The following is a 27,610-nucleotide window of genomic DNA, read 5'->3' on the forward strand; positions in this document are numbered from 1 at the left end:
TTTGGCAGCTGGCCCCTCAGACTCCAACTCCAGACAATTCAAACTGTGGGCAAGGTGCCATACAATGTGATGTTGGAAACCATTTAGGGGGATCTGTGTGTGTGTACAAATTTACCCTGACACCAGGTTCTGTTACAAAGGAGTATGAGATTGAAAATGGAAGACAAGCACACCAGTAGCAACCTTACAGGCAATATGGGAAGAACCATAATACAGTTTCTTATAAACAATGTTTATTTTCAATGTTTTTTTCAGACCTTTCAAATTCTCCAACTAAAACAAGACAGCCCCCCAAACCCAAAACTCAATGTTAAACTATGCCCTAAACAGCAAAGCCTCTTTCATACTGTTTAATAAACAGCATTTTGCAAATCTACGTAAGCAGGAAAATGTAGGATCTGATTATTATTAATGCTTTATGCATACCTGCCCAATTCCAGAAAGAATCTAAGGGGATTCTAATACTGTACTATTCAAGTGTTTTTAGTTAAGAGTCCAGGGGAAAACAATGTTCTAGAAAATGGGGTCATGAGGTTGCCCATAGTTGGCTTCGGGGGCTCCAAAATGACCTTGAGATTTTATATTCAGAATCTAAGAAAAGTTAGCACATAATTACATGGTCTGCTTTTTCCATATTAGCTTGCAGGTGGCAGCAAATTATCAATATTATAATTTAAAGGTGAGGTTTCAAGGGGTGGGGGTGGGAAAATAAAGGACCTGAAGGAGAACAAAATGATAGATATTGAGATCACCATCACAACATGACAATCATGATTGAGGAAAATTATTAATAACCACAGCCACTACAGAGTGCATGCTATTTATACCTATATCGGAGCTGATTGGTCTGAATGTATTACATCATGCACGTGCAACACATCCATTAGGTGGGATCACCCTTACCATTTACAGGTGAGGAATCTGAAGCTTACAGAAGTTAAGTAACTTGCCCCTGGTGACATCTGAAAACATGGTGCAGTTAGCATTCTGAACCTAGATGGTTTGATTTGAAAGCAAATGCTTCAAATCACTGATATCCAAAATACAAATAAAGACGAAGGTAGGGGCTAATAGATCAGATTTGGGATGCTATTTAGAAGCAACAACAAATAAGACCCTATACAAGTAAAAGAACCTTGTACATTAGATCAAAAGCAATTGCTTCATCATGTCCGAATACACAGTTTCCCTAACCTAGGGAATCCAAATTGTCTTGGAGGTCTTTCTCGTATTACCCTGTTTCCTCTATGTTCAGTAAGAGTGGAGATGATTGAGCCCTGGCTGGTGTGGCTCAGCGGATTGAGCACCAGCCTGCAAACCCAAAGGGTCACCAGTTTGATTCCCAATCAGGGCACATGCCTGGGTTGTGGGCCAAGTCCCCAGTTGGGGGCGCATGAGAGGCAACCACACATTGATGTTTCTCTCCCTCTCTTTCTCCCTTCCCCCACTTCTCTCTAAAAATAAATAAGTAAAATATATATTTTTTAAAAGATTAGAGATGAGGGGACTTCCGGCCAAGATGGAGGCTTAGACGGACACGCTAGGTCTCCCTCTACAACTAGAGAGGAATACAACTACTTCAAAACAAAGGATAACTAGAAATTCCAGAAAATAAAACTACACGGAAGCCCAACATATGAAGTTATAAACCAGCGGTGCCATTTGGGCAGGTAAGAGTTAAAGAGGGCAGCGCTGTTTGCGGTCAGCGGCGGGGCGGCGAAAAAGCCCGGCGGCAGTCAAGCCCCTGGCAGTGCGCGACCCCAGCGCTGGGGAAAGCAGCCACCGCATCGCCTTGAACAGTGAGGCCCAGGGGGCGGGAGGACGGATCCCGGTCTCCTAGCTGAATAACTGTGTGAATCCATCTTGGACCCCCGCCCCCAAAGAAAGCACCACAGGGCTGTGAAATAGGTCGCAGACAGGCGCCGGTCGCTGACTTGTGACGCGTACACAGGCACTGCCCCTTACAGCCGGCCCAAGAAAACAAAACGCATCTGTCAAAATGAGGCAGACAACTATAGAAATCCCGGTGACACAGCTCACCAGGCATCAGATAGAGAACCTGACAGATGAACAGATAAGAAACCTGTCAGAGGCTCAGTTCTGGGCCATTGTTATCAGGTGGCTTACAGAATTCACAAAAGAGCAGGAAAAAGATAAGAAAGAAGCGAAAAACATTCATAACGAAAGGAACAAAACCGCATACGAGACAGATGGTGAGGAAAAAAAATCCAGAGTTCATTTCAACAAACTGGAATATGGAGAAGGAACAAGCAGTCAACCAATGCAGCGAGAGGAAATGGGAAGCAACAATGAAAGGATCAGAAACCTCTGGGACAGCTATAAAAGGCCCAACATAAGAATCATTGGTTTGCCAGAGAGTGAGGAAGATGAACTAGAACTTGAAAAATTGAGTGAAAACATAATAAAGGAGAACTTCCCAGACTTGGGGAAGGGAATAGACTTGCAGGTCCAGGAAGCAAGGAGAGTTCCCAAGAGACTGGACCCAGGGAGAACCACTCCAAGACACATTATAATCAAAATGTCAAAAATTAAAGATAAAGAGAGAATCTTAAAAGCAGCAAGAGAGAAGAAAAGAATTATGTACAAAGGGGTCCCAATTAGACTATCAGCTGACTTCTCAAGGGAAACCCTACAGGTAAGAAGGGACTGGCAAGAAATATTCAAAGTAATGAAAATCCAAAACCTACAACCACGAATACTCTACCCAGCGAAATTGTCATTCAGAATAGAAGGACAGAGAAAGTGTTTCCAGGACAAAATAAAACTGAAAGAGTTCATTAGATCCAAACCACTGTTATATGAGATGTTAAAGGGACTGGTTTAAAAAACAGAAGCTAGGGAGATGAAACAAAGGCAAACTAAACAGGCAACAAGAGTGGAAAAGGAACTGTGGGTACGGGAAGAATATTGGGGGGAGGTCAACAGGGAGGGGGAGTGGGGAGAGGGAGGGAGATGATATAGGAATTGGGGATCATGGTAGGAGGGAATGGAATAGACGGAGAGAGGTTGGGAGGAACTGTATGCACAACTAATGGACATAATCTAAAAGGGGGGACAACTGGAGGGAGGGGGGCCACCGGGTGGAGGGGAGCAGAGGGAAGGGAAATTGGCACAAATGTAATATTTTAAGCAATAAAACACATTAAATCTGAAAAAAAAAAAAAAGATTAGAGATGAAAATTTGCCTTTGGAAGACAATATATTAATTTTTCACTGACATGAAAGTTGGGAAATGGGAACTTTTTAATGTATGAGGACTGTCCAGAAGGTATCCAGCCAAGTAATATGAAAAACAGAGACATTTATTAAAGAAGACACAAGATACAAGAAACATTGTATATAGGACAATGACGTCTCAGTCCCCTTCAAAGCAGGCACCTTGGGACCTCACACAGTTCTCCCAATCTCCATCAGCTGCCCTGTAGTATTTTCCTGAATCTAATCGACAGTCTGAAATCTCTTCCCTTTCAAAGGTGATTTTAGTTTTGTGAAAAGCTGGAAATGGCAGGGTGCCAAATCCAGGCTGTAGTGGGGCTAAGTCACCTGGATAATTTGATGTTTCGCCAAAAAACGCTGCCCAAGACATGATGCATGAGTGGGCATTGTCGTGATGAAGCTGCCCATCACCAGTTGCCTACAGCTGCAGCCTTCTGAATCATCCAAATAGTTTCTACATAGGAATGTTCAAGCTTAATGCAAAATGTGATGCAGCTCCATTGCTCCACTTGCTCATTTTGAATGTATCAGCCACACAGTATATATGCTCACTCAACGGCATCTACTGCCCCCACTGACTAGTACAGTGGTGTCGTCATTGTTCACACATGGGCATTCCGGTCCACTCTTCTTGGCTACCAGGTTACATTGATATCATGCAAACTGTTCTCGTTATATTAATGATGTCTGGACTTTTTCTGGATAGACCTTGTCTACATAAAACCGTAAGTAATCAAAAAATTCTTATTTGATTATTAACTTTAATATTCTCCTTCAGAATCTGATGGAAAGCAATTTTTAAAATGTGGAAGAAGATGAATATTTACTGAGGTCTAATACACCAGCCAGTCAGGGAGATTTTCATGTTATCTCATAATAGATAAAAAATTAAAAAATTAAAAACAAAAGGACCTTACCAAAAGCACTGGAGTGATATTTATTTCCATTAGGAAATCAAGGCCTTCTGAGGTTAGTAACTTGCGCAGTCACAGAAGTTAGATTCAAACATAGGTCTTTCTGACTCTAAACTCTTCATCCTTCACATATACTTATTCTTATAGAGAAATTCCAATGAGCAGGGAGGTCGAATGGCAAGTCCAGAGGAAATGTGGAGGTAGAGGGCCAGACTTTCTCCACAGGGGCTTTTTACCTCACTGAGAGTGTGAGAATGCATGGGGATTCCTGGCTCGAAAGTCACAGGTACCACAATCGAGCCCAAGTGACTGAATATTAGTGATAATTTGTTCCACTGGGTTAGTAACATTTTAGCCACTTTCTTAATTCTTCTTCTGTTGTGCACATGGATTACCTGCCAGTCTTCAATTATACCCATGAAGTCCCCCTGGAGAGTTTTGGGATCCTGGAGCCCAACAGACAGGCTGTTGGGATGGGTGACCAGGTGAGATCCCACAGCCCAGGGAGCGATGGAGAAGGTGGACAGAAACCAGAAGGTTCATCCCCATGAAACCTAAAACAAAGTTTTCCCTTTTACATCTTTGAATTGAGATGTAATGAACAACCAGCCAGGTGAGCAGTCTTTAGGGCGGAGTTGTTTTACCACCTGTAACTGTGCCTCAAACTCTGCCAAACAGATGTGAGTGGCTTAGACAATCATAGACCTCTCTTTTCAGAAAGGCTGTATCACAGGCTTTTTGTGATTTATTCAATAAACAAAATAGACACGGGTTATTCCTAGTTGACAATCAATTCAGGTAAGTTAGGGCATGTAAAGATGTTTCAAGAAACTTTCATTTATTTCTTTTTTAAAAAGTGTGCACAGGAGTGTTATGGTCAATGTATGTGTCTGAATAAATTTAAAAGAATGTTCATGAGCATTAAAATTAAAATTCTAAGTGAAAATTTTGCTTTCCAACCAGGGAAGGAAGCAAAGCCTTTTTATACAAATTTCTTTTTACTTTAACTTGAAGCCAATCTTTCAACTTACTGAAACATAAAATAATGGTACATCTTAAAATGTGTGGTGTCTTCCAGACTGCTGACTCATGGGAACTGTAAGATAATAAATTTGTTTTTTAAGATTTAAAAAAAGAGAAAAAAAAATCTGTAGTGTCTTAGATGTGCTGAAATACGATACTTCAGACTTCAAGGAACTTGTTAGTAATTTGAGGAAAATGAAGTTCTTGGATTTCTGGCTTCAGTGGGAATGTGTGTGGTGAGCAAGGAATGTTTGGGAAGAATGAGGAAGAAAGGGGAAAGATTTTAGTTGTGAACACATCTCTACTTCTAGACTATAATGTCCTGATGTCACACCCTTATCTTTTCATCTGAGTGCAGTGCCTAGAACAGAGCAAGTGTTAAGAAATGTTTCATGTGAACTGATTTATTGGTAATGGATTTATTCAAACAAAGTTTCTCTTTACGTTCCCATAGACAACCACATACTCACCACACGCTCCCAAAAACGTCAACCAGGGAAGGAAGCAAAGCCTTTTTATACAAAATTTGAACCTACAATTACAATAAGGCCTTGATAGAGAGTCTGGTGAGCACCTCTCTGCTCAGGTGGTGTGGGTACAGCCCATGCACTCCCATTTTGGAGCACCCACCTGAACAGTCCTTGACCTTGCATCCAGTTAAGACCAACTACTTCCTTCAAGACTTTCTGTGATCATCAATTAAAACATTTTTGGCTATTGTCATACAATTTTAGATCTGAAAAGATTTTGCATCATTTAGTCCAAACATTTCATTGTATAAAGAAGAAAGTGGAGAGATTTTTTTAAAGAATAAAAAGACAAGCATGAGTTTTGAAATGAGATGGTATTGTGAGTTGAACTGTGTCTCATGAAAGGATACATTTGACTTTCTAAATCCTAGTACCTGCAAACAGGGTCTTTGCAGGTGTAATCAAGTTAAGATGAGATTATATTAGATTAGGGTGGGCCCTCATCCAAAACTGGTGTCCTGTTAAGAATGTCATTTAGACCCAGAGATCCAAAGAGGAGAACATCACCTAAAATTACAGAGACAAAGAGACATGGAGAACACTGTGTGATGGTGGAGACAGACTGGAGTGATGCAGCCACAAGCCCAGGGTTGCTGGCAACCACTAGTAGCTAAAATGAGTCAAGGAAGGCTTTCCATCAGGTGCCAGAGGAGTGTGGCCCTGCCAAAATCTTGATTTTGGGTTTGCAGCCTCCAGAACTGAGACATAAGAAATTTCTGGCTCTGGCTGGTGTGGCTCAGTGGATTGAGCACCGACCTGTGAACCAAAAGGTCACCAGTTCAATTCCTAGTCATGGCACATGCCCAGGTTGTGGGACAGGTCCCTCCCTACCTGCGGGCGTATGAGAGGCAACACACATTGATATTCCTCTCCCCCTCTTTCTCACTCTCTTCCCCTCTTTCTAAAAATAAATAAAATCTTTAAAAACAAAAGAAATTTCTGTCATTTTACACTAAACTTAAAAGACACATGTACTCATATGTTCATGGCAACATTATTTACAATATCCATAATATGGAAGCAACCCAAATGCCCATCAATAGATGAATGGATAAAGAAGAAGTGGTGCATATATACAATGGAATGAATCAGCCACAAAAAAAGAATGAAATCTTGCTGCCTACAATAACATGGATGGACCTAGAGGGTATTGTGCTGAGTGAACTAAGTCACACAGAGAAAGATAAATGTTGTATAATTTCACTTATATGTAGAATTTAAAAAATAAAATAAGTAAGCAGAACAGAAATAGACTCATATACAGAGAATAAATTGACAGTTGCTAGGTGAAGGGAGGTTGGGGGGCTCGGTGAAAAAGGTGAAGGGATTAAGAAGTACAAATTAGTCAGTTATAAAACAGTCACAGGGATATAAAGTACGACATAGGGAATATAGTCAATAATACTGTAATAACTATGTATGGTGTCAGATGGGTGCTAGACTTATTGGGGTGATCACTTCATAAGTTATATAAATGTCTAAGCACTGGGTTGTACACATGAAACTAATATTATATTGTATGTCAACTGTAATTAAAAAATTACTTAAAAAATAAAATGTAAAAAAAGAAATTTCTTTTTTGTTTTGTTTGTAATTAATTTATTTTTGTTCTAGAAATTTCTGTTGTTTTAAGCCACTCAGTTTATAGCACCTTGTTGCAACAGCCCTAAGAAACTGAGCCCAAAACCCATTCCCTGTTAAAGAAAAACAAAAAGGCAATACCACAAAGCCCTCTAGGTTTTAATGAGACTATTCTAAAGGATAATGAACATGTAGAAGAGTGGGCACATATTATGTTTCGTAAGGATTTATCATTCCCCACATCTCCACGTCCACAAGTCATCTCAGCTACTTCCTCTCTCCTTCCTCTCCTCTTCCATGAAGCTGGGCTCACAGGCTCACTTCCCTACTTCCCATCACTCCTCAACTCCCTGCAACCGGGCATCTGTCCCTTCCTCCACCCCTTCAACTAAGAACAGTTCTTGGTTATGGTCACATGTGACATCAAGACATCCAGCTCTGAACTTCAGACTAACACCTCTGCCCCTCTGGTACCTCCCATCTACCTTCCTGGGTCTTCCTGACCTCTCTGGGATATGGTTCATCTCCAGTCCCACCATCCTGCCTCAGTTCAGGCTCTCACTAGCTCTTGCTTAGACTCTTGCCCCCAAAGCTCCATGATAGTCTCTGCCCCCTCCAACCACTGACCACCCTGCCACCAGAGTGAGCTCCTGCGCATGACTAACTTCAGCACTCCCTTGCCTTAACTCCTCCCATGGCCCCCATCTCCTCATAAAGCTCATTGCTCCTGACAACTGAGGCCTACCCACTCTACCTCATGCTACTGTCCTCACCCACCAAGAGAATGTGTTAACTCAAAAAGTAAAATAACATAAACTACCTACCATACTTTTTTGCCCACTTAATTTTTTTATTGTGGTAAAATGTCTAAATAACATTGGCCATCTTCACCATTTTTAAATGTACAATTCAGTGGCATTAGTTATCTTCAGTGTTGTACAATCACTTGCAACATCTCTTTCCATAGCATGCTCCTTCATTTTATCTTTGCACCCATCACTTTCTCTTCCTGAAACCCCCACCCTTATCTCCAGGTCCCATTCATTCCAATAAGTCAGTTTTAAGTACCTCCTGGCCTTGGAGGATTTCCTGGACCCCATGACCCAGTCCCCGTTCTGGGTATAAAACGCTAGTGTAATGTGTACTGCTCTTGGGACACAGCCTGTCAGGCTGGGCACCCCAGGACCCCAGCACAAGTTCCACCCTGCATTTTTAGCTATGTGATGCCTCCTGCCCAGTGTCTGGCACACAGACACTCAGCAACATGCCCTGAACATGTGAATTACAAGAATGTCCACAGGTGGGTTAGGGGCAAAGGTAAGGACTCAGTTTTTCTCATTATCTATTTTCCGTATTTCACTTTCACTTCATTGCTTTCACCTACCAAGGTTTTCCTACTTAAAATAAATAAAATGTCTCTTTTCTAAAAAAAAAAAAAAATACAACTTGTGTCCCATAACCTATCCAAAGATGATTACATTTGGAGCAGGCCACCTACCTTCACATTACAGAGAACGTGTGTAGAGAGCCACGTACATGTGGTCTGGGTGGGGCACACATGATACTGTAGAAGAGAGAATATAATGTCGGCTGCCCAGACAGGGAAGCTCTGATTGGTCACAGTTATAATCAAGCCCCAGAAGCTTCGGGCAAAAAAACTGTATCCACCTCTCCTAATCTTCAAAGAGGCAAAAACAGTTTTAAGACCAAAGTAGGATTAGGAAACTTTAATTTCAAGAGACTATTTTATTTAAGCACAAACAAGGGGAAATAGGCACCCCTTTTTTTAAACCTAGAGACATAGGAAGAGGTAAAATTTATAGTTCAAAATACCTTTAGTGGTAATATCCAAAAAAATAACAAGGTAAAGATATTTTTCCCCTTATAATTCTGTGCTTAGTCTTTTGTTCCCGATGTAACAGAATCCCAGAAGAGGCAGGGGGATGTTTAAAGGGCCCCATACCAAAGTGGTTCCTCTTAAGAGGCCCTAAAAACAAAGGACACATTTAAGACAGGGTTTCTCAACCACAGGGTGAGGGACACTTTGAGGCACATAATTCTTTGCAGTGGGGGCTTTCCTGTGCATTGTCCCCTATGGCATCTACCCACTTGATGTCTGTACCAGTCTGTTCCCACATCCAGCTATGACAACCAAAGTCACCTCAACATCAGCTCCTGAAGTGGCCAAATGCCCAAAGTGTGGGAGGCAGGAATGACAAAACAGCTCCAGGTTGAAACCCATGGACTTAGGCAAAGGGGCATCTGATACTTCTTGTTTGACACTGATTCTCTTCAGAAGAAAGAGATTCAGTAGCACAAGCCATGAAAACTTTTCATTGCTTGAGGCTGCAATTTTCCCAGGTTTGCCCATGGTGAGATCAGTAAAATGGGAGAGGAAAATAACTTACTGTAGTGGAGGCAGCAAGGAACAGGAAAGGTGAGGAACCCTGACACAATCCATTTGAGAAAGAGCCAAGAATTCAGAGACTAGCTGGGCGGTGCAGGGGCTGAGGAGGGGATGCACACAGCACTAAAGCATAAAAGGAAAGCGAGCTGCAGACCCAGATACACCTGAGGCCCAGCTCTGACAGCATGGCCCTGAACTTCCTACCCCAAAAAGGTCACCCTCCCAAAAATTTACCTCACAAAACCACCACACAGAAAGAATGGGAGAGGAAGAAAAAATCGTGAAGGTGGTACTTTCAAAATGCTTGAATTGCCTCCTCCAAATATTCCAAAATGGACCTCCTTCATGTCAAAATAAAAATAAAAAGAGGGAAAAATGTTCAGTCAGTGACTTCAGAGCCATCATTTCCTACAACTCTAAGTGTAAAACTCATAATGGGGCAACCCACAAGAGAAGCAAAAGTTCAGCCATGGAGAAATTAGAGGGGAAGTCACTTCCATCCTTAAAATTCCTCTGTAGATATGGGGGGGGGGGGGAGCCACTACATTTCTTGAATTTCGCTCTGATTTACAATCATTAAAAACTTTCCAGAAGTAATCAGAACTTCTCTAAAAGAAAGTGAAAATGACAATAGAGCAGAAATCACGAAGGGCAATAAAATAGAATGAGCTAAAGGATTTCATTTCATTTCTTTCTGTCTTTTTTTTTCCGCAGGGCTTTTAGGCTTTAATGTAACTGCATAAAACTAAAATAACAGATTTTTAATCGGCTCCTATTTCCTGAAGCCACTAGAAATAACCCAAGATTTTTTGTTTGTTCTGTTTTGTTTTCTTTTGTTTTTTATAAAGCAGGCCTGCCTCCTTCTGTACACCAGAAAATTTTTAAGAGGAGGAGGGATCCTACATAAATATCACTTGGGAAGTTACCCCTATGGGCAATCACAGAACAAAAGAGAGAATGGCACACAGGACCCTAGCTGCCATCCTTGGGCATGCCTGTGCTGACTAGCCACTGCAGACTTGAGATAGAATGTTCAGGTCCACCACCCACCTACCCACACCCCCAGTAAAACTCTTGACCAAAGGAAAGGTTACACCTTGAATGAATAACCTGACCTATAATATCCATTACCAGGGAGGCTAAAATAGTGAACACTAAAGAAAAGAACCCAACAATCCAACCACTCACTGGCCTGAGAACTGAGCTTTGTGATGTGGTGTAGAAAACAAGGAAATAGTGACTCCCAAACCAGTACAAAATCAGTAATAACAAAGGGCAAATGTAATTAAAGGGTCTCTGAGAGGGGGGTTGACAGCATTAACATATTCACAAATCACAATAGGGGCATTTAGATAATCGCATTAGATTGTAACTCCAGAGTAACCAGTAATGGAGAAACGGGAAAGAAGAAGAGGAGTGGGGAGGAGCTAATTGCATTAGGGCGGGGAAGCTAATCACATTCAGGGCAGGAAGCTAATCACTTTCAGGGCAATTTCAGGGCGGGGAAGCTTTAGGGTGGGGAAGCTAAGACTATAAAACCAGCCATCTTTGTCTACTTGGCGCACACATTCTCCTGGCTGAGGGTATGCCCGGCTCTGCAGACTCATGAATAAACGCCTTGCTTTACTACTCAAGTCCTGTGCCCCAGTTTTGTTTTTGTTTTTTTTTTTGTGAGCGTTTCTCACAATTTGGAGGCTCGTCTGGGATCCTCTGCCTGTGTGCAGGAAGGGGCTCTGAGCCAAGGCGGGGAGACACGTCCTACCCGCTTTAGGGGGGCCTGCTTGACCCTGGGCCCACCCACCTCAGTGTCCGGAAACGACCCGAGACTTCTTGTTGGGACAGCAGTGGATCGACGCAGGGGGAAAATAAAAGCAAACACCGTGGCAACCAGGCAACCTCGGACAGTGGCCAAGGTAAGAAAATTGGACTTAAGTACTGCCTTGGTGGTTGGGCATCCTTGGGAAGCTGATTGTGTGTGTGGCTGGTACAAGTGTGGAGTGCCTCTCCGCTGGGTCTGTTCTCCTGGGACGGAAACTGCTGGAGGCGGATGAAGCATCTCGGGCTTGAGCACACAGGACTGTATACAAGAAACTTCAAGCAAGGAAGGTTGAGTATACAGGACGTGGGTAGAAATTCTCTGGTATAGGGGGATTGAGCTCACGGGGTCTGTGTTCAATAAATCTCTGGTGAAGGAGGTTGAGAACACAACCAGATTCAGCCACGAGAATCAGCTGAGGATGGGAAATAGAAATGCTAGGCCTAGGGGTGGGGCCAAGGAAGGCCCCACAGACATTCCACCCAACAGTCCATTAGGGAGAATGTTAGAGCACCGGGGAAAGGATCCCCAGACCAAAAGTATAGAAAAACAGACAATGGTAAATTATCGTTGTTTCCTTTAGCTAAAGGAACGCATTTAGGGGAAATCTGTCTTCTGGCCCTAATTTGGGTCTAATGAATGTTGGGTTTATCAAGCCCTGGTCTTATATATGAGTGATCAGGCATCAGCTTTTATTTATTTTTTTTTTTTTTGGATTATTTATTTGTTTGTTTGTTTTTGGAGAGAAAGGAAGGGAGGAAGAGAGGGAGAGAGGCATCGCTGTGTGGTTGTCTCTCACTCATGCCCCCAGTTGGGGACCTGGCATGCGGCCTGGTCGTGTGCCTTGACTGGGAGTCAAACCAGCGACACTTGGTTTGTGGGCCGGCGCTCAGCGCACTGGGCCACAGCAGCCAGGGCCAGGCATCAGCCTTTAAGGAAGAGAGGGAATATGCTCTCTGCTGATCACCACCTACCAGCAGATCCACAGGTCTCTTCCCTGTAAAAGAGAAAGAAGATAAAGCCTGGGACCCTCTGTCGTGTCTCCCACTGCCTTATAGCCCTGGCCAGCCAACAGCCAACTGGGCGGAGGCACCAGGACAGACAATACAGGCAGAAGAGGCCAGGAACACCTAGCAGATACCTTACCAGTATCCGCCCCCATGACACCTACAGCACTGGTCGGAACTTATTCTAAATTAAGAAAGGAATTGAAACGATGTAAGCAAGACCTAAAGAACTTCCCCATTCCCTCAGAGCAGCCGATGTTTCCCCTTAGGGAGGTCTCCATGGGTCCAGGACATATTAGATATGTCAAATGCTCCTTCAACAGGCACTGAAGTTAGAAACTTCAAGCTCAATATGAAGCGCTTGGTAGAGGACCCCTTTGAATTGGCAGAACAATTAGATCAGTTCCCTGGACACAGCATATACATGTGGAGGGAATTAATGTCTATACTAGACATCTTCAGTGGGGAAGAAAAGGGAGTGATCAGACAAGCTGCTATGAGGATATGGGAAAGGGGAACATCCTCCCAGTCAGGGAATTGTCCCGGCCTAACAAAAGTTTCCCAGTATACACCCTGAATGGAATAACAGGCTGGAGGATAGGGCTCAGATGAGAGACCTTAAGAGCCTTGTCATCAGGGGAATCAAGGAGTCCGTTCCCCAAACACAGAATGTCTCCAAGGCATTCGAAATACAGCTCCATCAGATTCCTACAGAAGCTCAGGGACCAAATGAGGAAGTATTCTGGTCTAAATCCAGAGAATGCTGTAGGACAGGGATTCTTAAAAGTCACCATTGTAACAGAAACTGGCCAAATATTTGTAAGAAATGGCAAAAAGTAAATGAATGGGCCAAATAAAGCAATTGAAAAACTCCTCAGGAAAGCTCAGAAAGTGTATGTTAGAAGAGTGGAGGAGAAGCAGAAACTTCAAAAAGATGCAGGATATCTCTGCAAATCTAGGAACTTTTAGCTGCCAGATACTGAGTTTGAGTACAGTCCTTCACCGTGTGGAAAAGAACAAGGATTGGAAGCATGTTATGGTTAAATCTAAAGAAGTAAAGGGTATTTAGAAAGTTTGTGAATGTTGCAGAAGGTCAAAGAAAAGTTATAATAATAAAAAGGAAAGTTATGGAAGTTTTAAACCTGGGAAAAGGAAACCTCAGCTGCTTGTGTTCTGATTTTATAAAAGTGCACCTTTGTCTGTTCTGCTGTGGAATTCTCTGTATCTGTTTTTGACCAATGAGATCTAGGAAAGGTTGTCTGTAAACCAGTTGGCAAAAATTCCTTTTGCCACCTAGGATCCAGGAAGGGTCATTCAGGGCTGTCAAGTGCTCCAGCCTGGGCAAGTGAGCATGTCTCTGCCAAGGGCATGTCTCTCTAGGAGGCCAGTGGACATACTGGAGAGAAAGGGCCCAGCTATCTGTGTTTTGAATTATTGCTCTGTTTATGCTCTGAAAGGAAAAACCAAGGTTTCCCAGGGAAATTTAAAACTTCACATGAAAGAAGGGGAACCAGGGAAAGTGTAAGGCATGTAAATGAAAAGGCTTGTTAGAAGTTTATAAAGATTTTGAGAAGAAATTGTATGGTTTTAATAATGGAAGGTATAATGCATGGAAATGCAGTTTTGAAGGACAAGGATTTTCCTTCATGCCTTTATATTTTTCTGCCTACTGGAACCCTCCAGTATTTGGCATTCTAAAGAAGTAAGAAGTGACATAAGGTTCCTTTGCATAAAACTAATAAGACCAGTTGCTAATAGTGGTTTTTGTCAGCTGAGGCTTTGACTGGAATGTCATGCCTGAAGGAGGCATGCTGAGGCTAATGAAAGCCCATGAGGGAAAGGCCTAGCACCTTGGTTGGTTGTGCGATTCATGGCAATCTTTCTAGGGAAGGAACAAAGGTTGCTTCCCTGATAAATGGCTAAGAGGAAACTTAAGGCACAATGGAAAACTTGAAGGACTTATAAAAAGCATGGGTTTTACAGGCAAGGCCAAATGGCAGGTGTGTGGCTCAGCTTCTGTGCCCAGAGGGCAGACTGAAGGTCAACCTTAAGGTTCTTTGTGTGAGTTTCAGCAAAGCAGACTTAAAAGATTTATGCTATCAATTGCTGCTATTGTTGTGTTTATGCAAATGAACAGGCTAAATTAAAACTGGACTTAATGCAGTCCCTTTAATAACAAGGAGTGTAATCTTAAGGAAGAAAAATCATGATTTGAGGAAAATCACAATGCTCAGTGGTAGACTATAAACTAGTGCAGCTAACTGTGTCTATAAAGTTTATTTTAATTAAAAGTTTGTTTTCATTCGAAAGTTAAACCAGGTCTGTGACATTATCAAAGATGCTTAATTTACAGGCAAGAAGAATGTCAAATGCCTTGCAACTGGATGTCTTCCCAATAAGACAGTCTTGCAATTTTAGAGACTGGTTTGTGAATTGTGTTGTGTAAATTAACATGTGTGTTCTTTCTGTTTTCATAGGGCATAAGCCTATGATCTCATTTCCTGAGTAGTTGTCTGTACATACAAGCCTCACTTAAGAAGCCTATCTGCATTGCTGCCTCCTGAGATTCAACAGTTTGGCTGAACTAAGTGGCTGGGTTGGTGAAGTATGGGTTGGTCAGTGGGCTTCACTTTAAAACTGGTCTCTCTTTTGCCTAAAATAACTTTAAGCAAAGGAGCTCCTCCCCCAAACTGCCAGCCTCTCCAGTGCAACCCTCTTCTTCTAACACTTAACCAGCCACAGGCCTTAAGTCAGGAACCCCATGTGGCTACCAGAGTTTATGGCCTAGGAGCTGATGTATCTGGCATAAATCCAGTAGGGTGGCTAGGTCTTCACTTAGTGACACTCCCCCTTCCCTAGAAAATCTAACTTCTCTCAGCTAGACCTCAGAAACACCTCAGAAAAGACCCCAGAATGATCCAGCCAAGGTAAAAGTTTTTGAAGTATTAGATCTCAGACAAACCTTAGAGATAGAGACTGGGTACAGAGACGCAAATGCTTGGGTAGAATGGGTCAAATTTACCGTTAAATCCCTGAATAAAAGCAACTGTTATGCTTGTACCACAGTGAGACCGCAGGCACAAGTCGTACCATTTCCTCTAGGCTAGGACTCTGACCTCTTGGGAATGGCCTGTATGCTCGCTCTCTACCAGGATGAGAATGCATGGGGAATGAGACTTGCAGAAAGAAGCTTGTCTCTCCTCTTCCCTCTATAAGGAGTAATGGGACTCAATCCCTCCCTTCATACTCAGTGGGGCCCATGAATTACTCTTCTTGCCTCTCTAGGTGGGAAGTGAATTCCGATACCCCTGTGGGAGAACTCCTAATATGCACTGATACCAGAAATGTGAGCCATCTTCACAGCAGGGCAGGCAACTATATTCCCCTCCAAATCGCCAGAGCAGATGTCTGGTGGTATTGTGGGCAGAGGAGTCTCTGGAAAATCCTACCTGACAGGTGGAGTGGAACCTGTGCCCTGGTTCAATCGGCTATCCCATTTACCCTAGCATTTCCAAAACCGATGCAGACTGCCCCTGTTAGGAAAAAGAGGTCAATGGCGCCTGGTGGATCCTTTGATCCTCATATCTATATTTACGCCATTGGGGTCCCCAGAGGAGTTCCAGATGAGTTTAAAGCTAGAAATCAGATAGCAGCAGAGTTTGAGTCAGTGCTCTTCTGGTGGTCAACCATTAATAAAAATGCCGATTGTATAAACTATATTTATTATAACCAACAGAGGTTTATCAATTATATAGTAGGAATGCTATAGAAGGAATTGCTCAACAATTAGATGCCACCAGTCGAGTGGCTTGGGAGAACAGGATGGTACTGGATATGATGTTGGCAGAAAAGGGAGGTGTATGTGTAATGCTCAGGGGACAGTGTTGCACCTTTATCCCTAATAATACGGCCCCTGATGGATCTATCACTAAGGCTCTACAGGGACTAACTACCTTAGTAAATGAGCTAGCGGAAAACTCAGGTATTGACAATCCCATAACAGGATGGTTAGAAAATTGGTTTGCCAACTGAAAGGAATGATCTCATCAGCTCTCATATCCCTTGTAGTGGTAGCAGGTGTCCTCACAGCTTTAGGTTGCTGTATTCCATGTGCCAGAGGTCTGGTTCAGAGACTAATTGAGACTGCACTAATTAAACAGATGCAGCAACTTTTCATAATCTCCTCCTCCTAGATGCCAAAGGGAATCCTAACTATGAGGAAGAAAGTCAAGAAATCCTCCTTAGATTTGAAGGGATAGAGTGGTTTGAGTAGTCAATTTTCCAAAAAAGATGAGGGGAATTGTAGGAAACAAGGAAATAACTCCCAAACCAGTACAAAATTAGTAATAACAAAGGGCAAATGTAATTAAAGGGTCTCTGAGAGGGGAGTTGACAGCATTAGCATATTCACAAATCACAATAGGGGCATTTAGATAGTTGCCTTAGATTGCAACTCCAGAGTAACCAGTAATGGAGAAATGGGGAAGAAGGAGAGGGATTGGGGAGAGCTAATTGCCTTAGGGCTTTAGGGTGAGGAGGCTAATCACTTTCAGGGCACTTTCAGGGCGGGGAAGCTTTAGGGTGGGGAAGCTAAGACTATAAAACCAGCCATCTTTGTCTACTTGGCGCACACATTCTCCTGGCTGAGGGTGCGCCCAGGTCTGCAGACTCGTGAATAAACGCCTTGCTTTACTGCTCAAGTCCTGTGTCCCAGTTTTTTTGTGTGTGAGCGTTTCTCACAGTGGGGACTTCACAAGACCTTTCTTGACCTCAATGTTCACATGTGTAAAATGGACTGACGTGGGAACTAGTCATTGCCAGTTTTGTGTCATTCATTCATCATCCATTCATTCAACAAATATTTGTTGAGCCACAGATGTTGAGCTCTATTCCAAGTGCTGGGGGAAAGCAGGAAACATCCCTAATGGACCTTATATTCCAGATTCTGAAGCTTATTGGAAATCAGTGTTTTTCAGACTATAGGTTGTAAAACCCAGTTAGCAGGACCAAATGAGCATTTTCAAAAGAATCAATGGAACAGTTTAAAATCTCAGAGTACATCATAGATGGGAAGGTTAAGTTCTGTTTCAGCCATTGATATTTGCATTGACGAGGGAAGGGAGTCAAGAAGTAGAAGACACTTCTGAATGTGGGCTGTCTCTATTGACCAGGTAAAGAGCTCTTTCTGCTCCAGCCACTAGCTCTCATCCTGTCCTGAATGCAGATTGCTTCTTAGGAACACTCTGCACATAGATTAAATCTGATTATCTCCTCAGTGGCCTCACAGTGGCATTTTGGATAAATATCAAAGAATTTGTGTTTCAGATCAGTGTTTCCAACCTTTCTGAGTAGGAGTTCTTTGAACATCAGTCCTTTCTTGAGCACTACTTTTCTGCTGATTAAGAAAATGCATAGTGCCCTGTTCAGATAGCTCAGTTGGTTGGAGTGTCAGCGCATACACCAAAAGGTTGCGGGTCTGATTCCTAGTCAGGGCATATACATAGATTGCAGTGCAGGTTCCATTCCTAGTTGGGGTGCATACAGGAGGCAACCAATCAATGTTTTTTTTCTCACACCAATGTCTCTCTCCATTCCTCTCTCTCTCTCTCTCTCTAGAGTCAATAAAGATATCCTTAGGTGAGGAAAAGAAAGAAGAAAGGAAGAAAAGGAAAGAGGGAGAGAGGGAGAAAGAGAAAATACAAAGTGGCCAAAAGCCACAAGAGATTTTTTTTTTTTTTTTTAAGATTTTATTTATTTTTAGAGAGGGGGGAAGGAAGGGAGAAAGACAGGGAGAGAAACATCAATGTGTGGTTGCCTCTTGCACGTCCCCAACTAGGGACCTGGCCTGTGACCCGGACATGCACCCTGACTTGGAATAGAACCAGAAATCCTTCAGTTCACAGGCCAGTGCTCAATCTACTGAGCCACACCAGCCAGGACCCACACAAGATTGATGGTATATCTGTCCTGAGAGCTCCTACATAGAAACAAAGAAAACCAGCACACAGAAGACACAGGATTCATTCCATCTAGGCCCCATGCATCAACTGATGTTCAAACAGCTGGCAGACTACCTGTGCCCTGAGGGGCCCCACGAATAGAGACTGGGGATGACTAATCCAGGTCCCACTCCACTTGCATATTTGAGAATCACTGTGTTCTTACTAGATGACTCCTTATGGTGTTTTCTGTTTACTGTAATGCTCTCTCCCCTTCCTCTTTTCTAACTGAAGCAAACCACTAAATCTGAATGCTAATGGGAGTTCGGTTTCTGTTGCTCACTTGCTGTTTCATAATTTTGTTTTTAATCCCATGAGCCCAGACTCCTATGGGTTGCTCCTAGGAACTGAAATACAAATTGTTGGAAATGTGCGTGGAGATAGACCCAACCCTACCACATACTTTTGTTTTAACAGAAAACATCTGAAGGCAGCAACTATGGCGACTGGGAAAGTGAAAGGAGCTGAGACAGATACAAGAATGGACAAGAAGTAGGACCAGCAGCACAAATCCTCCTGGAACCTCGTGCTCCACTCACGCTGACCCGAAGCTTGACCTGAAGTCAGGTCACTGCAACCCAGCTTCCACGCCCCTGGTCATTCGGGCTTCACTCTGTCACCAAATCAGACTCCCCCACTCTCACTGTGTGTGTTGCTCTTAAATTGTTTCCTACACACAGGATTAGAAGTCAGGATGGATAGCCCCATTCTTTTAGGGGCCAGGCATAAGGGAAGATCCTCCTCAAGACAGAGGTCCCAGGTGGCCCCAGCAGATACCTCGCCACTGGCTACCAGCTCCCAATTTCTAGAGACCAGCTCTAACCTAGTATTTTCCACATTTTCCCTTTCTGGAAACCTGAACTACACCCCAAGGGTGACTATGGGTTGCAACCAACCCCTCAGGGAAGGCTGCAAACCCACTGCCTAAACACTGATAACAAGGTTTCTCCCTGCCTCCTTTACCATTTTTTCCCCTAAATCATCCACTTTCTAAACTTACAAAAAGCAAAATGTTATAAGAAAAAAATGAACTTTTAAGAAAAAATCTGCTTACTTCTCTGGCAAGTAACAGAGGAGGTCATTTCCCTGTTGCCAAGCGTCAGCTGTAAAACTAGGGAACTGGCACGGGCAGTGGCTCAGGCTGAGACCAGCTCTGAGCTACCTGGTGCTCATGAATCCAGACACTTCTGACGGTAGTCCTGGCTCTCAGAACACTCTCGTACTTGTGGATACAAGAATGGCCAAAGAAACAACCACTTTGAGTTCTTCTATTTAAAAAAAATCTCTTGCCTGGGTACTTCCGAATGTTGCTCTTAGTATTGCAGAACAAAATCTGGGACAACTTCCATTAAGTACGACCTGGAATGTTGTCATTTTAGCAAAGACAAAATCCGGGCTGGGGGTCTTCATCAATTAGATAGGTGAGTGGAAACAAAGGCCTTCAGATTGCCCCTTTTTGATTACTTATCAGCCCAATGAATTCAGAGTGATCAGAGGAACACTCATGTTCATATAAATAGTACTACCTTTAAAATCTAGATCCATGCACACATTATGCACACACACTACACATTTAATGAGCTATCTGTCTCTTTTCTTAAAATCTGTAACAACTTTCTTCACCAGTTTCAACTCAGAAACACCCTGGTCCATCTTCAACACTAATAATTTCAAAGCCAGGGAAACCCCAAATGGGGTCCAGCTTTTATTACAGCAAAGTGAACTTGAGAAAATTCATAGTTACCAGATTTCTGAAGAACAGGTGATCCAGGTGGAGATGGATTTCCACTGGGAGACAAGTAGAGGTAGTTTTTGTTCACTCCGGCAGCAAAATCAAATGGGGACTGGTAGTCCTCGTCAAGCTCCATGTCCCTGAGGTCCATTCCAGAATGTGGGGCACATGGCTTGTCACCACCAGGTGTCCTTCAGCTGTGGGCCACTCTGGCCACACTGCTTTCCATGGCCACACCCTCTCCTGGCCAAAGAGTCCACCCAGGGTTTAGTGACAGGCCTCCGAGAGCCTCACACCCACAGATAGCACAGGCTTGTTTAATAAATGACTTCAGAAGGGCTCTGCTCCCCACCTGCTGTTCATTGGGGCCAACAAGGAACAAGCATGCAGGAGTGGCACTTTCTTGGATCAACAAAGAAGGGCTGGGTCCTGCAATGCCACCCACAGGTACCAACTGTTCCAGAAATGCCACATGCTACACAGTCACAGAATCTACCTGGTTTTTAAAAACAAAACAAGAAAAACAAAAACAGTCAGCTGACCGAAATGACACCAGGGCAGACTTAATCCTCTAGGACAACAAAGGATTACCAGGCAGTAATCTCCCATAAATGCCATCTGGGCATCTGGGCGATGCAGTTTTCCACTTGGTTTACAGCACAGTTCTAAAGTCAACCTTCCTGCGTTTGCCTTTAGCTTTCTAAGTACAACTTGTGACAGAATTATTTCTGCTATCATTTCATCTAAAGCAATGTCTGACCTTGTGTAACAAAACTTCAGTCTGACCTTCCTTCCCTCCTTTTCTGGAAAGACCTTGTTTTGGTTACAGGTAGTGCAAAGAGAATAATCAACTCACAAGGCAGAAAGCACTCAGTTTCCTGCACCTTCTTTGTTGAACTTTGGCCACGCCCATGCAGGTGCAACAAACCTGTGTGCATACATGCAGGAAGAGCGCATTTCCTGTTGCTCAGTATGCCCTGCAAAGGACTGGCCCTCAGTTCACCCATCAAACAAAATGTTTAAGCCACCAGATTCATTTCCTTTACACCAGTCTTTCAGCAGACCCTTTCCACGGGAACTCGGGCCTTTGCTCAAGGAACCTGCCAGCATGCTTCTACTTGCATGGCTCATCTACTATTATGGAGGTAAAAATAAAGGGGACCATCCCTTAGGATGCATGGTCTGTCATTGCAGGACAACAAAGAAAAGCTGTTCTACCCTCTCAAATCTACCTGATAAAAAAGGAACTCAATATACTCTCCCTAAATTGTAAACAAACAGGAAACCTACAATATTTTAAGCATTAAAAAAAAAAAAAATCAGAGTGTCTAGTGGTCTAGTGTATAAACTATAAACACACCAAGACACTCTATATTCATCTCGACTTATGATTCATATTTTATTTGTTTCTCTCATGTTGTACTCTATTTTTGGCAAATCTTTATCTTAATTGTATAAAATTGATTTTTAACAACAACAAAAAAAATCTATTTTTTTCTCCTAAAAGACACCCAAATTTGGGCAACTATAAAGGCTATTCATTTCATACTCAGAAATAGATTAATTTTTATTATTATCTGAAAGAATGAACTGTCTGATTTCTTGAGATCCACAGTATCTCTTACTGCAATAGGACATGCACCAAGTTATGTCCATGGACCAGAGTGTGGTTAATGGAGTCCGTATCCTTTCAATACTCTCTGTGCTGGTCACTAAACTGCTCTTCCTTACCTAGAAACAAAAATATTAGATGGGCTCTCAACAGGAATCAAATTAATTGGACTTCCCAGCCTCCAGACTGTGATAAATAGATGTCTGTTGTGATAAAAGCCATCCAGTCTATGGTAATTTATTAGAGCAACCTGAACTAAAACAGAGACATCAATACTCACACACACACACACACACACACACACACTGTAAACCACGGCCTCTTCCACACTTTTCACTATCCCTCAAAAACCCCTTGCCCTTGACTTTTAGTGTCAACGGCTACACTATACCCTTTGCCTGAAATGCCACCTTTTATCTGCTTAAAAAAGTCATTCATCTTTCAAGACCCAGGCAGAAACACCACCTCTCTTCTCTGAAGCCCTCTCCCTCCCAGCTCTTGTGTTCACAGCAGCAGAATGCAGAATGGGATGTGCACCAGTCCCTCTGTGTCTACATCCTCCCTGGCAGGCGGGTGCCAAGTCTCCACTGTGCTACCTACCCTGAAGTTTTGGCTCTGATCAATGTGGAATATGAGGATTTAGTATTTAAGTGATATCTGAAATTACTACTCTGCCTTCTTGGGTACAATCTCAGGGCTGATATATAACATCCTGTCTCTTTATTTTTTAAGTATATTTTATTGATTATACTGTTACAGTTAAACCATTATTTTTCCCTTTGCCCCCTCTGCCTGATACCCACTTTCCTCCAGCAATGCCTCCCCCTTTGTTCATGCCCATGGGTCATGCATGTAAGTTCTTTGGCTTCACCATTTCCTATGCTATTCTTAACATCCCCTTGTTTGTTTTGTTCCTACCAATTATGCTTATTAATACTTGCACCATTTCCCCATTTTGCCCTCTCCCCCTCACAGCTGATAACCCTCTAAATGATCCCCATACCTTTGATTCTGTTCCTGTTCTGGTTGTTTGCTTAGTCTGTTTCCGTTTTTATTTTTTAGATTCAGTTGTTGATAGTTTTGAGTTTGCTGTCATTTTAATGTTCATAGTTTTGATTTTCTTTTTATTAAATAAGTCCTTTTAACATTTTATATAATAATGGCTTGGTGATGATCAACTGCTTTAGCTTTACCTTGTCTGGGAAGCACTTTTATCTGCCCTTCCATTCTAAATGATAGCTTTGCTGGATAGAGTAATCTAGGTTGTAGGTGCTTCTTTTCATTATTTTGAATACTACTTGTCAGCTCCTTCTTGCCTGCAAAGTTTCTTTTGAGAAGTCAGCTGATAGTCTTATGGCAATTCCTTTGTAACTAATCCTCTTCTTTTCTCTTGCTGCTTATAAGATTCTCTCTTTATCTTTAAACTTTGGCATTTTAATTATGATGTGTCTTGGTGTGGTCCTCTTTGGGTCCAACTTGTTTGGGATTCTTTGTGCTTCCTAGACTTGTATGTCTATTTCCTTTGCAAAATTAGGGTAGTTTGGGGTTTTTGGGGGTTTTTTTTCCATTATTTTTTCAAATAAGTTTTCAATTTCTTGCCCTTCCTCTTCTTCTTCTGGGGCCAACAAGGAATGTTGGTATATTTAAAGTTGTCCCTGAGATTCCTAAGTCTATTTTCATATTTTTGCATTCTTTGTTCTTTCTGTTCTGGGCAAATGTTTATTTCTTCCTTTTGTTCCAAATCATTGATTTGAATCCTCGCTGTTAGTTTCCTGTATATTTTTATTTCACTTTGCATAATCTTCACTTCTTTTATTTTGTGACTGAACTCAATCATTTCTCTGAGCATTCTGATCACCAGTGTTTTGTACTCTTCATATGATAGGTTGGCTATTTCCATTTCATTTAGTTCTTTTTCTGGGGTTTTGTTCTGTTCTTTAATTTGGGCCATACTTCTTTGCTTTCTCAATTTGTCAGCCTCCCTGTGTTTCCCTCTGTGTATTGGGTGGAGCTGCTTTGACTCCATATCTTCATAGTATGGCCTAATATAGTAGGTGTCCTGTAGGGTCCAGTGGCACAGCCTCCCCTTTCACCCAAGCTGGGTACTCAGGGTACACCCTTCATATGGGCTGAGTACACCCCTCCTCTTGTAGTTGAGTCTTGGTCACTGTTGGCAGATCAATGGGAAGGATTTATCCAGACCAGTCAGCTGCAATGACTGGCTGTGACCGCTGACCACCAACTGATCAGCTGTGCAGGGGCAGGGTGGTGGTGTTCCAATGTGGTCTGTAGCTGTCCACTGGGTGTGCTGGCCCTGGGGTTTCCTAGATGGTGCAGACCAGGGTTAGCCCCCACCTGTGTTTTGCCCGGGGCCCCCTGTCTGAGCTGTTTGTTTTTGTCTGATTTCTTTTTTTATTGTTCTATTACAGTTGTTCCAATCTTCCCCCCCCTGTTGCTCTCCACTGTCTCCGCTCCCTCTCCCTCAGTCAATCCCCACCCTGTTGTCCATGTCCATGGGTCATTTATGCTAGTTCCTTGACTGCCTGAGCTATAAAGCAATCTGAGACGGCTGATACTTGGGCTGCACTTAGATATTCCCAGACAAAGCCAACCTGTGAATCCAAGCTGCCTGCTGGTAATGCTGGGCCTGGAGCTCACTGACACCAACTGTTGCTTTTTTGAAAGGATTTAGGAAGTTGTGGAGCATGAGCCAAGACCATCCATTCACATGGAAAAGCAGCTTGGGTGGGCCAGCCCATCAGTTGGGTGGGGTGGAGTTCTGGGGATCTCCAAGGCAGGTTAAACAGTGTTAGCCAGGCTGATGGAGTCTCAGATATGGCACCATCTTGCCAGCTCTGTGGTGGGAGGGCTTAGAAAAGAGACAATGGACTCTGCTCACCTTGATGCCAGACACTTCAGTTCCTCCCTATATGCACAGGTGCTGTTTAAGCTATTAACCCAGTGCTGGAGCTCAGAGGGAGTGAGTCTGAGTAGGTGAGTCCATGTGTGGGTTCTTAAGAAGAACTGCTTGGGGCTCCAGCAGTTTCTTCCACCAACTCAATCCCCCCTGAGTTTTGCAGCCAGAAGTGTGGGGACTTGTCTTCTTGGCACTGGAGCCCTCTGCTGGGGGGCTGGGACCCCTCACTCCTGAGATCCCTCCTGAGTTTTATCCACCATGTATGGGTGAGAGACCAGCCTTTCTGCGTGCACCCCTCCTATCTGTCTTGATGGATGTGATTTAATTCCATAGTTGTCGCTTTCATTCACCTCGATTTCTGATGGTTCTGGCTGATGGTTGTTCTATATTTTAGTTATAATTTTGATGTGGTTGTGCAAGAGGCAAACCAGGTCTGCCTACACTGCCATTTTGACTGGATCTCCATGGCACATTTTTTTAACATCTGTTTCTGGATAGCGGCCATGTTGTAAAACCCCTAACATCCTGTTTCTGCTACAATTCTCCAGTCAGATCCCTGTCAAGACATTCTAGAATATTTAGCAAGATGTTCTAGAAGGCCAGTGGTGGGAAAAGCACCTCAATGAAATGGGAGAAATTCAGTTGACTTAAGAGTCAGGTACCATGGAGAAGGGAGTTGTAAGATACAAAAAATGAAAATGTAGCTTGGGCACAAACCATTAAAGACCTTGAGTGACAAACTTTTATACTTAATACAGTGTGGGGAAAAAAAGCCACTGACAGTGTTTGAGCCAGGTAGAGACAGGATAAAATTTTATAAAAAGATCAGTCTGAAAATGGTATACAGGAGGCACTGTAGGTAGAAAGAGGCTAAAAGAGAGTGGACTCAGAGGCAGTCTACTGCTACAGTCTAGGCAAGAGAGAGAAGCCTTTGATTTAGTGGCAGCTCTTTCTATTTCTTGCCGTGGATCCAAAGGAGGAAAAACCAAGTAAGACTTAGGGTCCTGTCCTGCTGGACATTACCACATGGGTGTTCCAAAAGTACTTCAAAATCGACATGCACAAGACTGAATTCACAGTTTTCCTCACAATGTTCCTATGTCCACGTTCACCACGCTGAGTCACAGAGGCCTGGCCTCAGAGGAATCATTCCCAAGTCTTCTCACTCTAAGGCAGCACCCACCAGAGCTGTTCACCCAACCCACACTCTATGCCTTGTGTGTCCTTTCCTCTTTCTGTTTGTCTCTGACAACACCCTAGCTCAGACCTACCTGTAGTACCTGTAGTGTTTTGGCAGAGACCCATCCACATCATGACCAGCAGGTAGATCCCTGCTGTTGTCTATCTTGCACCCTCCTTTCCTTGAGGAATTCTACCTCATCTGCTCCACAGGGGAGAGTACCCCACAGTTCCCACTTCTGCCCCGGCTCCAAGTGCGAGTGTGCTTCATATTAAGCCCATGCAGGCTCCCCATGCCCCAGCTCACAGGGACTGGCCGAAGGGTAGATAACTGACCCAAACAGTGCCACCTACAGGCCTTTCCTGATGTTCACTGGGAAGGTAATGAGAGAACATGACTCTGTAACCTGAGCTGTCGGATGCCAGTTTGGAGGGGTCAGGGGGCCCTTTCTCTGCCCAGGTCAACAGGCAACAGACCCAGTGCTGAGACTGGAAAGGGGCAGAAAAAGAAAAGAGACAGGTAAGGGATGGAACAGCCGCATCTGAGCCCTATGATCCACCTAACTGGCTTCCTGGTTATAAACCAATTTCTGTGCAACTTCACTTATGGTTCAAATTGGATTCTACCATCTCAGTAGAAAAAGTCCTACTTTCCAACCATTTCCCACTATTATCCGCACCACGTTTCAGCCAAATTTGGTATTTCTGTTTCTTGAACACATTTTGAACTTGGCCAAGACAATTTACTCAAACTAGAGCCCTTTTCCCTATATTTATTTCCTGTCAAATTCCTACCTAATCATGAAGTTCAACTTAGTAAGTCACATATGAATGGTATAAGTACAAGGGATGTTCATTTTAGTGCTACCTAAAATTAAAAAAAAAACCCAAGCACACATGCCTAATAAAAGTAAATTATTTAAATGCTAAATAGAACACCCATATAATAGAAAATTATGCAAACATTAACATGATGATGTGAACAAGTATATATAAAGATATTCTTGAGACATTCAGGAAACAAAGAAGGTTCCAAAACTATTTGTATTGTATGATCCATAAATGTGTAGTAATTGGAGAGACAGACAGACAGACAGAGAGATACCAAAAGAAAGAAAATGGTCAGGAGAAATCCATGTAGTCCACCCCCAGAAAAGTGTTTATGTACAGCAGTGTCAGCAGAGGGCACCACTGGGCAGCTTAGCTGTTAACAGTCTGGCCAGCAAAGGGCACACTACAGAGCAAGGACCCAGTAGATGACTCATACTATTGCAAATGGAAATAGAGGAAGCAAAAATGACTATAAAGAATATTAAGTTTCCACCTGCCCATTAACACATCACTTAAACAGTTTTGGGTAGGTTGTCCCTAATTTGAAAGATACTTAAGGGATGGTCTCATGTAAAAGCTATTAAGATGCATACAAAAATTCACTTGAGAGGGGGGCCTCAAAGGGCACACAGATGATGTCATTACCCAATAGGACAGGCAGGCCACTCATACCAGATACAGTAGATGTGTCACCATAGCAGCCAGCTGGAAGGTGCTCCAGCTGGCCAAATACAGGACAACTTAACCACCAACCTAATCAAGGACAGCAAAATTATAAATCACTGAAAACAGGAATCCAAGAGTCCATAGGTAAAGGTTAATTTT

At 43.0% G+C, this 27,610-nt stretch overlaps 1 protein-coding gene across 5 annotated transcripts in view; it reads right to left on the reverse strand.

The window, feature by feature from the left end:
- TPD52 (tumor protein D52) overlaps window positions 1-27,610 on the reverse strand; it is a 115,346-nt gene that overhangs the window by 31,889 nt on the left and 55,847 nt on the right. Inside the window, exon 1 of one of the 5 annotated variants that reach the window (XM_090283756.1) lies at window positions 20,259-20,695. The exons of 1 other annotated variant lie outside the window; for it this stretch is intronic. In XM_090283756.1, coding sequence (XP_090139882.1) covers window positions 20,259-20,397 — 139 coding nt within the window. In that variant the 5' untranslated portion in view covers window positions 20,398-20,695. Of the gene's footprint in view, window positions 1-20,258; window positions 20,741-27,610 lie in introns of those variants that run through there. 3 more of the 5 variants (XM_090283757.1, XM_090283758.1, XM_090283760.1) reach the window with 3 other exon arrangements.

This window comes from Furipterus horrens, unplaced genomic scaffold (genome assembly GCF_987537825.1).
Source record: "Furipterus horrens unplaced genomic scaffold, mFurHor1.1.pri manual_scaffold_7, whole genome shotgun sequence".
Lineage (NCBI taxonomy): Eukaryota > Metazoa > Chordata > Mammalia > Chiroptera > Furipteridae > Furipterus > Furipterus horrens.